Source organism: Oncorhynchus clarkii, chromosome 18, assembly GCF_045791955.1.
Source record: "Oncorhynchus clarkii lewisi isolate Uvic-CL-2024 chromosome 18, UVic_Ocla_1.0, whole genome shotgun sequence".
Classification (NCBI taxonomy): domain Eukaryota; kingdom Metazoa; phylum Chordata; class Actinopteri; order Salmoniformes; family Salmonidae; genus Oncorhynchus; species Oncorhynchus clarkii.
Window position 1 is genome coordinate 38,797,839 of NC_092164.1, and position 14,697 is coordinate 38,812,535.

The 14,697-nt window shown below is 41.8% G+C and overlaps 1 protein-coding gene across 1 annotated transcript; it reads right to left on the reverse strand.

The window, feature by feature from the left end:
• Positions 1 to 6,310: 6,310 nt before the first annotated feature.
• On the reverse strand, positions 6,311 to 13,390 carry LOC139373441 (tubulin beta chain). The gene is made up of 4 exons (XM_071113932.1): positions 13,196 to 13,390; positions 10,778 to 10,886; positions 8,861 to 8,971; positions 6,311 to 8,646 (listed from the first exon to the last, which is right to left on the reverse strand). The coding sequence occupies exons 1-4, from the start codon at positions 13,250 to 13,252 to the stop codon at positions 7,589 to 7,591; spliced, it is 1,335 nt and encodes a 444-aa protein (XP_070970033.1). The 5' UTR covers positions 13,253 to 13,390; the 3' UTR covers positions 6,311 to 7,588.
• Positions 13,391 to 14,697: the final 1,307 nt, after the last annotated feature.

The window sequence follows — 14,697 nt, forward strand, 5'->3', positions numbered from 1 at the left end:
TTTGTGTGAGATTGAGGGCATTTAGCTTAGATTGTAGGATGGCTGGGGTGTTACGCATATCCCAGTTTAGTTCACCTAACAGTACGAACTCTGAAGATAGATGGGGGGCAATCAATTCACATATGGTGTCCAGGGCACAGCTGGGGACTGAGGGGGGTCTATAACAAGCGGCAACGGTGAGAGATTTGTTTCTGGAAAGGTGGATCTTTAATAGTAGAAGCTCGAATTGTTTGGGCACAGATCTGGATAGTATGACAGAACTCTGCAGGCTATCTCTGCAGTAGATTGCAACTCTGCTCCCTTTGGCAGTTCTATCTTGGTGGAAAAATGTTGTCGTTGGGATGGAAATTTTAGGATTTTTGGTGGCCTTCCTAAGCCAGGATTCAGACATGGCTAGGACATCAGAGTTGGCGGAGTGTGCTAAAGCAGTGAATATAACAAACTTAGGTAGGAGGCTTCTGATGTTAACATGCATGAAACCAAGACTTTTAAGTTTTCAGAAGTCAACAAATGAGAGTGCCTGGGGAATGAGAGTGCCTGGGGAATAGGAATAGGAATAAGAACTGGTCGTCTAGTGCGTTCGGAACAGAGAGTAAAAGGAGCAGATTTCTGGGTGTAGAAGAATAGATTCAAGGCATAATGTACAGACAATGGTATGGTAGGATGTGAGTACAGTGGAGGTAAACCTAGGCATTGAGTGACGATGAGAGAGGTTTTGTCTCTAGAGGCACCAGTTTAGCCAGGTGAGTGGGGGTTGGGACAAAAGGGCTATCTAAGGCATATTGGGCAGGGCTGGGGGCTCTACAGTGAAATAGGACAATAATAACTAACCAAAACAGCAATAGACAAGGCATATTGACATTAGGGAGAGGCATGTGTAGGCGAGTGATCATAGGGTCCAATGAGTAGCAATAGGTGAGTCAGGGAGCCGTTCAGTAGTCACTACCATGCTAGTCGAGCTGGAGACACTGCGATTCAGACAGCTAACAGACATGGGGTTAGCAGATGGGCCTTCGGCGAATGGACGAGTCTGTTGAAACCACCTTGGACGATAACGTCGGCAGACCAGTAGTGATGGATTGGCGGGGCTCCGTGTCAGCAGTAAAAGGTCCAGGCCAATTGGCAAAAGAGGTATTGTAGCCTAAGAATTACCTGGTGGACCTCTTTGGCTACCCGGGAGATGGGCCTAGCTCGAGGCTAGCTCAAGGCTAACTAGTGCTTGCTTCGGGACTGAGACGTTAGCCAGGAGTAGCCACTTGGATTGCAGCTAGCTAGCTGCGATGATCCGGTGTAAAGGTTCAGAGCTTGCGGTAGGAATCCGGAGATGTGGTAGAGAAAAAGCAGTCCGATATGCTCTGGGTTGATATCGCGCTGTGCAGACTGGCAGGTATTGTCCGAGCTGAGGCTGGCTGGTGTCCAAGTTAACGGTGAAGACCGCTAGCAGTGGCTAACTGACTACTAGCTAGTAGCTAGTTAGCTGTGTCATGACGTTGCCCTCTTTGGGGATAGCAAGCCCCATCCCCCTCTCCCTGCCTCCCCCTTTCCTCCTTCAACTAGGCTGCTGTGGTCAGAGAGAGGTCGTAAATTCCTGAGAAGACCCTGCCACATGGCCACATAGTATTATAAGAGGCAGAGTCAATTTTCATAGAGCACAAAGACATTTCTTCCACCTCACAGAACTTGAGGTACGAACAAATTTCATGTTCCGGAGAAAGTATAAAAGAACGGTGAAGAATCCAGCTACGAACTGGTCCATTTGTTACAACTTGGGGAAGCTCATGGGAGACGGTGTGGCCACATTACCATAACGCTGTTTATATAATAGCCTCAGATATGAGGTTTACATCTAATTGAAATATAATATGAATGAGTGAGTATGATACTGTTTACACAATTTTACAATGTGATTTTGGACTGTTTAATGAAGGAAAACTCAAAAAGGGAATTGGAGTTAACTAAATCAGAGGACCGCCCCTGAGCCCAGTTAGGGTCAGACGTCCCGGGACAGCCCTTTTCTGCCATTCCGAATAAAACCCAACATTGAGAAATTGTCATCGGACCATGTTTTTCTCCATTAGGAGGGGACAAAGGTTGTAGACCATTGCTGAATCTTTTAACCATACCACATGGTTAAACTCTTAGACTATCGATACCGACAGAATAAGAACAAGTCTTTGATATTAATTACTAGTCTGCAGCTAGGAATTCGGTATCATTGAACGCGAAGAACAACAACCGCCGAAACATCCATTCTATAACGAAATGAATGAATGTCACTCTGAACTGTCCACTATAACCACGACAGAGAGAGAGAGGGAGAGACACGGACAATTCTACAAAATAAACAAACTTTTCACCAGCGATCAAGACGACACACTGAGTGTAAATATATATATTGATTGCAATTGTTCCCGAATGAGTGAGCGTTCATGTGTAAAGGATTAGCATTTCAATTGTTATAATTATCACTCTGTAGTGACTTCTCATCTGACCCCCAGTCCCCTTTTGTCTAACAAGCCGCCATGCCGGTTTAGCCCACTAGGGCACATTCTCCTATCATTTCATGTAACCATATTTACTGTTTGTTTATGCATTTCTGTGAATTACTTAGTTAGTAATAAATAAATGATTTAAGACAATTGATGTATGGATGACTCATAGTGAAGACTGGGTTCGTGCAGATAACCAACAATTTACGAAGTTTGGAATGAGACTAACGTGAGGTAAAGTAAATCATTAATTAATTTGAAGACTAATTGATCAGATAAAATATCTAAAAGTTATTTTAGGAAATGATAACTTTATAATCTGAATATTTTTCCTTGGTGCCCCGACTTCCTAGTTAATTAGTTACATGATTAATCAGTTGATCGCGTAATACTAATTACAGAGAATCTTTGATAAAAACTATAAGTCTTCAATTTAATGATAGTAAAGACATGACAGCTGTCTAGCTGCTGATGGGGGTTCCGGTTCTAAAGAATAAAAATAGCAGATCCGTACCACATTGGGTGAGGCGGGTTGCAGGAGACTATATTCAGTCCGTAGATGGAAAGTGAGATTAAAATATATACGGAAAAAAACGAGGAAAATGATATTTACACGGGACGGGACAAGACAAAACACACGTCCAACTGCTACGCCATCTTGGAGGATGTTAAGTGTTGCCATGTGTTGCTGCCTTGCTATGTTGTTGTCTTGTGTAGTGTTGTGTTGTCTCTCTTGCCGCAGGAGGCCTTTTTCCTTTTTGTAGGCCGTCATTGTAAATAAGAATTTGTTCTTAATTGACTTGCCTAGTTAAATAAAGGTTAAATAAATAAAATACAAATATACCAGGGGTGTGACAAAAAAAATATTTTAACTGCTCTAATTACATTGGTAACCAGTTTATAATAGCAATAAGGCAACTCGGGGGTTTGAACTCAAGGTAAGTAACCATTTATATTGCCTACTACACCAACTGAATCAACATAGACTCTGAAACAATAATAATAACAACAATAATAATCCAACATACTGTTACTTTTCAAACAAGGGATTCCAGCAACTCAGCTTTCACTGTAGAAATAACATCTTAACATTTCAAACAAATACAATACCCAAGCATTTCAAGTGAACTTTCAATAACAAGTTTACAGTCTGGAACTCTTTTAGGGCAGCGATCCGCCTACACCCTTTGACATTTCACAGGTCTAGGACAGCTCTGGGCTTGACCTCTCTTCCTGACCTTGTGCGATATGATGCTGAGCATGCTTCTGTGTCAGTCAACAGTTCTTGTGGTTTTGCAGGTAAGTATGGTGTATGTTGTGCTGTGTGTGTGTTTAGTCCATCACATTCTCTTTCAGGGGAACAGTTCATCTCATCAGTGTGTTGTTCTTTTGTGTTCAGTAGGTGACGACGATTGTGGCGGTACACCGCTCCTTCTGTGGTACGGATGTGATATGAACATTCAGTGTCAGCTGGTTGGATGACGACTGCTGGCTTCCAGAGCCCATGCTCCTGGATTCTAACTGACTCTCCATTGATCAGTGGTGGCAGTGGTCTAGCTGACCTGTCGTAGTATCGTTTTTGTTGTTGTTGTCTCTGTGCACGTTTTTCATGCATTTCCTTGTAGCTGACGACCTCAGGTTGCAGCTGCTGGTTGGTGCTGGGAAGAATTGAGCGAAGTCTGCGCTCATCAACAGCTGGGCTGGTGATTTGAAGTTGTCAACTGGAGTGTTGCGGTATTCAAGGAGACTGAGGTAGGGGTCTCTCTTGTCTGCTTTTGCTTTGTCCATGAATGATTTAGCAATCTGCACAGATTTTTCAGCAAGGCCATTACTTTGAGGGTAATGTGGGCTTGTGGTGACATGTGTGAACTCCCATGCGTTTGTGAAGGATTCAAACTCATTGGATTTGTAACAGGGCCCATTGTCAGATATTAAAGTCTCTACAATGCCATGCCTGGCAAAGGCTGCTTTCAGCTTGTGTATCACAGCTGCAAGATGTTCACCACCATAACTAGTCAGTCTGGGGGCTGTAGCTCGCACTCAGATGTCAAGCTGTGGTACTTATTCAGAGGAATAATGTTTACTTGTGCACCAGTGTCTAGTTTGAACTTTAGCTCTGTGCCTTGTGTTCCTATCTCAATGTCAGCAAAGGCTTGCTCTGTCTCTGATATTTGACTTTTCTGTGTCACTGAATCAATAAACAGTTCATCAGCGTTTGACTTTTTGATTGACATTTCATCTTCACTCACTGTGTGTACTGTTTTTCCACGGTAAGCTCTGCACACTTTTGCAAAGTGGTTCCATTTTCCACATTTATTACACTGTTTACCTTTAGCTGGGCAATTTCCTTGTTCGCCATGCACTTTGAACAAAATAATAATCCCACTTCTGACACCATGTCTTGTTTTGCACACTTTGTACAAAATAATAAAATGCAGTACTACAGGATATTTATTAACGTAGCTCTTTATTAGCTAGCTATAACTGACATGTTCACATATCGCCAACCAGGATCAAACTGACCATGACCTAACCATTTGGGTGGTCACAGTATGATATGGCGGTAAAATGCATCCAATTACAATTCAGTATGTTTACACATATGAATATTACATGGGGTTGTGGTAATTGGCCAATACGGCTGTATCCAGGCCCTCAGGGTTGCGTGTCGCTTTAAGAACAGTCCTTGTTATCCGTGGTAATATTTACCACACCCACTCTGGACTTTTTGCTTAAATAATGCACAGAAGGCCTATCTTTACACGGTAGAATTCAATGGCTATACTTCTTACATGTTCTATGTTTGAGCTGCTTTTGAAAGCAAAAGTTGAATTGAAAACATTATTGGCTTTGTTGAATTCGATTTTCATAAATAGCAAGCTAGGACTGATGGTTTGGTTAGCTAAACTAGCAAGTCTATTTGTTTGGTTACCAAGTGAGCTACTACTGTTTCTATCTAGTAAACTTGCTAGCTACTTCAGTGAATGTTGAACACATTTCTACCTGCAAAATAACAGATTTCTATATTACATTTGTTAAAAAATCGCCATAGTATGTGTTCCACACATTATTTCCCAGAGAACGCATAGCCCGTCGTTGGTTGTCCCTTGCTTATTATGACTTCACATCTTGTTTGCCTTGATGTTTGATTAAAAAAAGAACAAATATAACTGTTTTATACCAACAAATGTTTAAAAATATATAGTTTTACAGCTTTAGATATCCTTTAGGCTACAATATCACACTTATGGCCAGGTTAGTTACAGTGGTGGCTGATGATTTAAACAAATTCAAAATGGCCCTACATGACCTAATTCGTTTTTCATTTATCTGTTATGACTCTTTTTTTCCCTCCCCTTCTCTGAGTTTGTACTAACATAAGAAGAGCCAAGGTATTCTCCAATTCCAAACCTGTTTTTTACGAAGCATGATCTGACAGATACAATTTGATTCATCTGCCACTGCTTGTGCCCTTTTGGAATTAATCACAGACCCAGGCAGAGGAATCTACATATGCTAATCTAGTGTATTAGACAAAGGCAAAACAAGATAGCAATATTTTGGAAGATCATTTGGGTTTATCTGCTGTTTTCAAGTGCTTATTCATATTCTTTTATAATCTCGTTTTACAAATAGCCTAAACACCCAAAGGATGTTTTGCCTTTTCCAAACAGTTTATTGATATAATATTTGTTTCTCTACTGATTTTCTAAATGTTCAATGCGAGGGTGTTAGAGCAAATGTTTGCAATGGTTTCATTGTGAATGTATTATTGCTTCATTATACCACAATATTATTTTCCAATAAAAACACCAGAGAGGTTTTCTAAAAAGGACTTTTTATTTCTCCCCAGGGGCACCTTGCTTTTCACTTTCTCAGAGATCATTTTTTTAATAATCAGAATAGAAAAAAATGAAGAAAACACATACAAGAGAGTTGCAGTTTCATCCCTTCATAGTGCAGTACAGATGTCAACAATACCTGACACTATAGCCTGGTTTGGACATGTAGATAACCTGGCTTGGACCTAAAATAACAATGACAATCTATGTGAATAGTGGTTAAAAATGTAAACATTTACTAAAATGTTCTGTACACACACATTTGCAGAGGTTCCTTCAGATAATCTTGTTTCAAAAAACTTGCTATGGTCAAATGGAATACAATTCCTGGACCTCTCCCCATTAGGTTCCAGTTCCACTATCACTGAGATTGATAATACTGGTAGAACCCAACACATGTTCACTGGTCATTGCCATGATATTGTTGTCTGTTATAAAGTTCCATTGGCACTATCAAACTAAATCCATCGATTCATTTTCATCCCATCTTTGTCTATGTCATCCTGTATTCACAGACGTTGGTTGGCGTCCTGGGGAGGGCGGCTCCAGGTGGCACAGACACCTTCATTAAAGTCAGGCCAGAATCGAGCCACCGTTCAGAAGTTAATTAGTTTGATACCAGATCTGTTTGCCAATGACGTGGCAATGACCATAGAAGTTGGTGGCAAGACAGCACAAACAGATCTGGGACCAGGCTATAAGTTAATAACCATAGTCTCAAAATCAGAACTGTGGGGTGAGAGGTCCTGTAGTGCTTATGTGGTCACATTCACATTTATTTGTGACATGATTAAATGCAAAATCATGGCAACAACAAAAATAACACTGAAAATAACAGGAACAATTTTGTCATAGGCACCTTCTTTAACTTTCTTTCAACAATTTTGTTTCTTAACGTACTTATTTATTAAATGGTGTCACAGTAAATGGAATGCAGACTGCGTCCGGTTTATTTGTTCATAATGCTGCTTGTCACTCCTCTCCTCCTCTCTTACTTACATTCATTCTCCCTTGTCCAGTCACATTCTTCAGTCATTCTGTTCTCGTTGAGCCATTTCAACCATTTTCAGATTTGATCCTCCATTTCTGGGTGTGCAATTGGGCCCCTCCTCTTCTCAGCTACGCTCTATAGTATTTCTCCGGTTTTCTTTTGGCACTTTTCTTGTTTTCCTCTTTTTGTGGTATTTTGTTATTTTCCGGCTTTCTGTAGGACTTTTCTTCATTCTTCCACCTCGCTCATGTTGCTTCACTCCGTCTTTAAGCGTCCTCCTCAGCCTCCTCCTCAAACTCACCTTCCTCCTCGGCGGTGGCGTCCTGGTACTGCTGGTACTCAGACACCAGGTCGTTCATGTTGCTCTCTGCCTCAGTGAACTCCATCTCGTCCATGCCCTCTCCGGTGTACCAATGGAGGAAGGCCTTGCGGCGGAACATGGCGGTGAACTGCTCAGAGATACGCTTGAACAGCTCCTGGATGGCCGTGCTGTTGCCGATGAAGGTGACGGCCATTTTGAGGCCTCTTGGAGGAATGTCGCAGACGGCGGTCTTGACGTTGTTGGGGATCCATTCAACGAAGTAGCTGCTGTTCTTGTTCTGGACGTTGAGCATCTGCTCGTCCACCTCCTTCATGGACATGCGGCCACGGAAGACAGCGGCGACAGTGAGGTAGCGACCGTGACGCGGGTCACATGCGGCCATCATGTTCTTGGCGTCGAACACTTGCTGGGTGAGTTCCGGCACGGTGAGGGCACGGTACTGCTGGCTCCCCCTGCTGGTGAGGGGGGCGAAGCCGGGGATGAAGAAGTGGAGACGGGGGAAAGGCACCATGTTGACGGCCAATTTACGGAGGTCGGCGTTGAGCTGGCCGGGGAAACGCAGGCAGGTGGTCACTCCGCTCATGGTGGCCGACACCAGGTGGTTGAGGTCTCCGTAAGTCGGCGTGGTGAGTTTAAGGGTCCGGAAGCAGATGTCGTAGAGAGCCTCGTTGTCAATGCAGAAGGTCTCGTCCGTGTTCTCTACAAGTTGGTGAACCGAGAGGGTGGCATTGTAGGGCTCCACCACCGTGTCTGACACTTTAGGGGAGGGCACCACGCTGAAGGTGTTCATGATGCGGTCGGGGTACTCTTCACGGATCTTGCTGATGAGCAGGGTGCCCATGCCCGAGCCAGTGCCCCCACCCAGGGAGTGGGTGAGCTGGAATCCCTGGAGGCAGTCGCAGCTCTCAGCTTCTTTCCTCACCACATCCAGGACTGAGTCCACCAGCTCTGCTCCCTCAGTGTAGTGGCCCTTTGCCCAGTTGTTTCCTGCGCCGCTTTGACCTAGAAACATAGGAGGAAAGGGGGGTCATTTGAAGGAGAAAAGGGGAAGAGAGGAGAACACCTCAAACCCTATTTTACTTCAAAAATGACAGGACGGTTACATAATATGTATTTTTTTTAATCACACAGTTTAATTTCCCTATGCGCTAACTAAAAGTGATATGTCCCATACATTTCCAAGCAGTGCTAAACTCATACCCCTCTCATTCCTTACCAAACACAAAGTTGTCTGGTCTGAAGATCTGTCCGAAGGGTCCGGATCTGACAGAATCCATGGTGCCGGGCTCCAGGTCCACTAGGACCGCTCTGGGTACATACTTGCCACCTCCAAGAGAGACAAAGATAGACACACACCAGCTCAATACTGCAGGGAACAATGGGCTATATGATGTCAAGGGGAGAGGAGTTCCTGTCTGTCCTCCAGGGGGAGGACAAAATATATCACGTCCTGTACACCTCCATTAGTCTTCGAATTGAGTGATCCTATTCAGTATCCCTTGCCACGTTGATATTTTCACCCATTACATTACATTATGGATTTAATTTAAATGAATCTCAATTTAAATAGAATAAATGCATATATGTATGTTTGCATATACAGTACCAGTCAAAAGGTTTGACACATCTACTCATTCAAGGATTTTTTCTTTATTTTTACTATTTTCTACATTGTAGAATAATAGTGAAGACATCAAAACTATGAAATAATATGGATCATGTAGTAACCCCCCCAAAAGTGTTAAACAAATCAAAATATACTTCATATGTTACATTCTTTAAAGTAGTCGCCCTTTGCCTTGATGACAGGTTTGCACACTCTTGGCATTCTCTCAACCAGTTTCACCTGGAATGCTTTTCCAACAGTCTTGAAGCAGGTCCTACATACGCTGAGCACATGTTGGCTGCTTTTCTTTCACTCTGCAGTCCAACTCATCCCAAACCATCTCAATTGGGTTGAAGTCGGGTGAGTGTGGAGGCCCTTACAATAGCCCTTACACAGCCTGGAGGTGTGTTTGGTCATTGTTCTGTTGAAAAACAAATGATAGTCCCACTAAATGCAAACCAGATGGGATGCAGAATCGCTGCAGAATGCTGTGGTAGCCATGCTGGTTAAGTGTGCCTTGAATTGGGATGGGATGGAGAAATAAATAACTGACAGTGCCACCAGCAAAGCACCCCCACACCTCCTCCTCCATGCTTCACGGTTGGAACCACGCATGCGGAGATCATCCGTTCACCTACTCTGTGTCTCATAAAGACACAGCGGTTGAAACCAAAAATCTCAAATTTGGACTCATCAGACCAAAGGAAAAGGCCTGATTCATGCAGTCTCCTCTGAACAGTTGATGTTGAGATGTGTCTATTACTTGAACTCTGTGAAGCATTTATTTGGTCTGCAATCTTAGGTGCAGTTAACTCTAATGAACTTATCCTCTGCAGCAGAGGTAACTCTGGGTCTTCCTTTCCTGTGGCTGTCCTCGTGAGAGCCAGTTTCATCATAGCGATTGATGGTTTTTGTGACTGCACTTGAAGAAACTTGAAAAGTTCTTGACATTTTCCAGATTGACTGACCTTCATGTCTTAAAGTAATGATGGACTGTCGTTTCTCTTTGCTTATTTGAGCTGTTATTGCAATAATATGGACTTCGTCTTTTACCAAATAGGGCTATCTGCATATCACCCCTACCTTGTCACAACACAACTCAAACACAGCTCAAACACATTAAGAGGGATAGAAATTCCACAAATTAACTTTTAACAAGGCACACCTGTTAATTGAAATGCATTCCAGGTGGCTACCTCATGAAGCTGGTTGAGAGAATGCCAAGAGTGTGCAAAGCTGTCATCAAGGCAAAGGGTGGCTACTTTGAAGAATCTCAAATATAAAATATATTTAGATTTGTTTCACACTTTTTTGGTTACTACATGATTCCATATGTGTCATTTCATTGTTTTGATGTCTGCGCTATTATTCCACAATATCGAAAACAGTAAAAATAAAGAATAACCCTTGAATGAGTAGGTATCTCCAAACTTTTGACTGGTACTGTATGTACATGTCTGTGTAAGCACCAAAGACATTCTTCTGTTGAAATGTTCTTTGTAACTGTAGAGGGTGGAGATGTGCTACCTGAAGCCTCGTTGTAGTAGACACTGATCCTGTCCAGCTGCAGGTCGCTGTCTCCGTGGTAGGTGCCTGTTGGGTCGATGCCATGTTCATCGCTGATCACCTCCCAGAACTAAAGTGGTCAGATCGATAAAAGTCAACAAGAGGCTTGAATTGACACAGGCCAGCACTCCTAAAGTGCAGGTTGCGCTAAGAGGCTGAACTACCAACGTAATGTAATAGCCCATTCACTTGAGGGGTGGTGTGAGGTCAAGTGGTTGGGAAGCTGAGCTATTAATGCATATTTGGTTGTTGTTACTATATTTTACATTAGAAATGTAATGAAAAAAAGGACTCTTGCTGTAAAGATGAACATGGCCATATACCATATAAGGTCACTTACAAAATATCATGCAAGACAAACTATTATGTTAAGTTGAACCATATACCATATGGATATTCAATACGTTACATAATTCCAAAACTATTCAAAATGTCTCCCAGTGGCATTGTCTATCCTGGCACAGATGTGTGCTCTTGACTTCCCTGATTTCACACAGGTGAAAAATTGCTGTCGAATTCTCTCAGGGAGTGTAGAAAGCAGATGTTGGCATTGGCTCAGAAACAACCCTCAGTTCCATCCCTCCTGAGGCAAATCCAATAAATAATTACCTTCGCAGTCACAAGACATTATACTAGAATAAGGACCATCCATGAAGATTCATTATAAGTGGCTAAGAGAGAAGCAGTACTCTGTAGGCTACCACATAAGCAGGAAAAGTATAACCATCCCAGAGGAATTAGACTGCTGGGACAGATTGATGGGGTGAGACGTTAAGGCGAAACTTCGTTAAGGAAGTGGCACAGACTGTCACACGAACTCAACTGACCCTATTCTGAAATGGAGAGAGAGGACACTGTGTTATATCATACACCTATTGATCTTTCACTCCACTCTGAAATCCAAACTTTAACCCCTCACAATAACAAGAAAGATTAGCGACACGGCCATTCTCATTTAACACATCAACAAGTTAGGGCTACCAAATTAGGCTAGTGACACACTCCGTTCCCATCCACCACAAAGGGTAGGGCTGAATAGACTAATCTAGCGAACCGGTATAGACAGCATATTTAAAGACAGTAATTGAGGCCTTGTGTGGATATTAAATTATGTTGATTACATTTCACTGGACCCTCCATGATGGTGTTCCCAAATGGTGTTGTGTAAAATAACTAAGTTGAGGATAGAAATATATAGGCTACACTAAAGCGTCCGCTCGGCTCTGTATATCACAAAGCGTTGAGTCATTTAAATGACGTCATCTTCTCTGCTAGTCTACCACTTGTTCATATCCCTCCCCCTCGCCCAGATGCCCCCGTCTCAGAGTTTTTGGCATTCGTTCCTCGCTCCTGCCTGCCTCAGCAACTTTCCATTTTTTTTCTTCTTAAATGACGTTTATTCAGCTCCAACAATACAACGGCTATAGTTTCTCCGCTATTTTACATAAATCGCCATTGTGACATGAATATCATAGCGTTAATAATGGTTTATTTTACTGGTCTATTATGCGCACTCAGCCAAGAGCCGGCGTGTAAATGCGCAACAGGGCATGCGTTTCTGTCGTAAAATGCCCGTTACTCTTTTAAAGTTTGACTTTAACGTAAGTAACGTTACTTATGTAAATGTGTAATGCAAGGGAATACTGAGACTAAAATTATAGGAATCCTTGACTTGGTAAACCACAATAAAAAATGAAATAAATTGTCTCGAAAATGCTATATTTGTGCGTCAACATCTGTAAACGCGGAGGGGGGGTGAACTATATGAAACTATTGTTTCTTGCCAGTGTCATAACGGTAGGACTAAGTGTCTTTTTAGTTGACTTATCATTTGTGTTTTAAAGTCTTCATTTTAGACATTTGTTTTTCGTAGTCGTAGTCTGTCGAAGGGAAGGCTATTCCAGACACAAAAACAATGAGCGTGGCAGAGAGAGGCCAGACAGAGGGACACAGCCACACGCCCAGCGAATTCCTGCCTCGATAGACCCGTTATCTCACTATAAGAAAATAACTGTCAGCGTTCTTCCAGTTTCGCTTTCTTCTACGACTAGTTCACATTGACAAATTATACATTTATATCCCATAAAGAACAAAACTAAATAGAAGTTTTACAACAGGACCGAAAAGGAGACAACAAAAGGGATATTCTTTCCGGTGCTCTTCATCCATTGAGATAACTTTAAATGGCCACCTCATGTTAGAAAAGACCATAACGGAACATTCTGCATTGAATCATTTCGGCTAAGTGGAACATTTCGACTTAAAATACACATAGCCTAGAATACAACTTTTTGTCTCGAGAAGCAACAAATGGTACAATGCATTATTGATTAATTCCCAAATGTAAGCCTTGTTCATTTCAGTTTTCGAGATTCTTACCTTGGCCCCAATCTGGTTACCGCACTGGCCGGCCTGAATGTGCACGATTTCCCTCATTCTGTATGCTAGTTATAATAGAAAATACAAGCGAAGATGTGGAGTGCTGCTATTGCCACAGTTGACCCACTGACCACTGTGAAGTATGTGGATGCCACCTTTGAGCAAGGCGGGACAAAGAATTTATAAGTCTGGATCGTGCCCAAACCGAGGCTTGCGCTAATGATTGGTCACGGTCTTCGGAATCCCAATCTTGATTGGCTGAGGAAAGAAAATCTAAGGGGTTTCTCTGCCGTAATGAAAGGGGCCGGAAGTAGAGAGGGAGTGCCGCGTCCCGTCCTGTCATCACTGTCCTGTTGGAGCAGGCCATGGAATCAGCACACTTGCTGTCAAAGATTTTCTAATGTATGACTTTCCTGCCATGCATCCTGTAAGACTCCTATAGAATTGGCTATTCATGTAAAAATATTTTGTTGGATAATATTTTTCCCCCTATTAGATGTGAAAACAGTCCCTATAATAACAAACTAAAAAGGGATATTATGTACAGTTATTCATTACCTGAAATCAGATCAGCCAAGACAAATCATTGACATATTGATAACCTTATTACAATAAATGCAAATATGTTCATCATCCAAAATATGAGTTTAAAACAAATATGCTTTAATGACACTGTAAGTAACATAAACATTTCCAGGACATAGACATGTCTTATATGTGCAGAAAGCTTAAATTCTTGTTAATCTAACTGCACTGTCCAATTTACAGTAGCTATTACAGTAAAAAAAAATACCATGCTATTGTTTGAGGAGAGTGCACAACAACAAAATACATTTATCACGGCAACTGGTTTGATACATTCACATCTGAAGGTAAATAATGTACTTACATTCAGTAATCTTACTCTGATTTGTCATCCCGAGAGTCCCAGAGATAAAATGCAGGATAGTTTGATAAAATAAATTTTATATTTTAAAATGTAGTAATTGGGTTCTACAGTTTGAACCCCTGCTGTCTCTGGCTCCACACCCACCCCTCCCGGCCATCTAGATGTGTGAAAGTTAGTGTATAAGCTAATGATCCATCATATATGACATCCCTGGGAGTGTGTAAACTTACATTTTGTTGTACCATATAATTTCTGTATGTTCTCTAAAATGTTCTTGAAAATGTATTAATTGACCAATTCGGCACATTGTGCAGTATTACAATGCTCCACTGGATAAATAGGAAACTTTGCACATACACTGCTTCCATCTAGTGGCCAAAATCTAAATTGCGCCTAAACTGCAATATTATATTATGGCCTTTGTACTGCATTTCAAAGATCTAACATTTGTATTATTATTTTTTACCAGATCTAATGTGTTATATTCTCCTACATTAATTTCACATTCCACAAATTTCAAAGTACTTTCTTTCAAATGGTATCAAGAATATGTATATCCTGGCTTCAGGTCCTGAGCTACAGGCAGTTGGATTTGGGTATGTCATTTTAGGCG

Coding starts and splice junctions, on each gene's coding strand:
- LOC139373441 (XM_071113932.1), bottom strand. CDS start 13,252: ATGAGGGAAATCGTGCACATTCAGGCCGGCCAGTGCGGTAACCAGATT. Junction 10,887..13,195: donor GTAACCAGATTGGGGCCAAG/GTAAGAATCTCG, acceptor TGACCACTTTAG/TTCTGGGAGGTGATCAGCGA. Junction 8,647..8,860: donor ACCAGACAACTTTGTGTTTG/GTAAGGAATGAG, acceptor CTATGTTTCTAG/GTCAAAGCGGCGCAGGAAAC.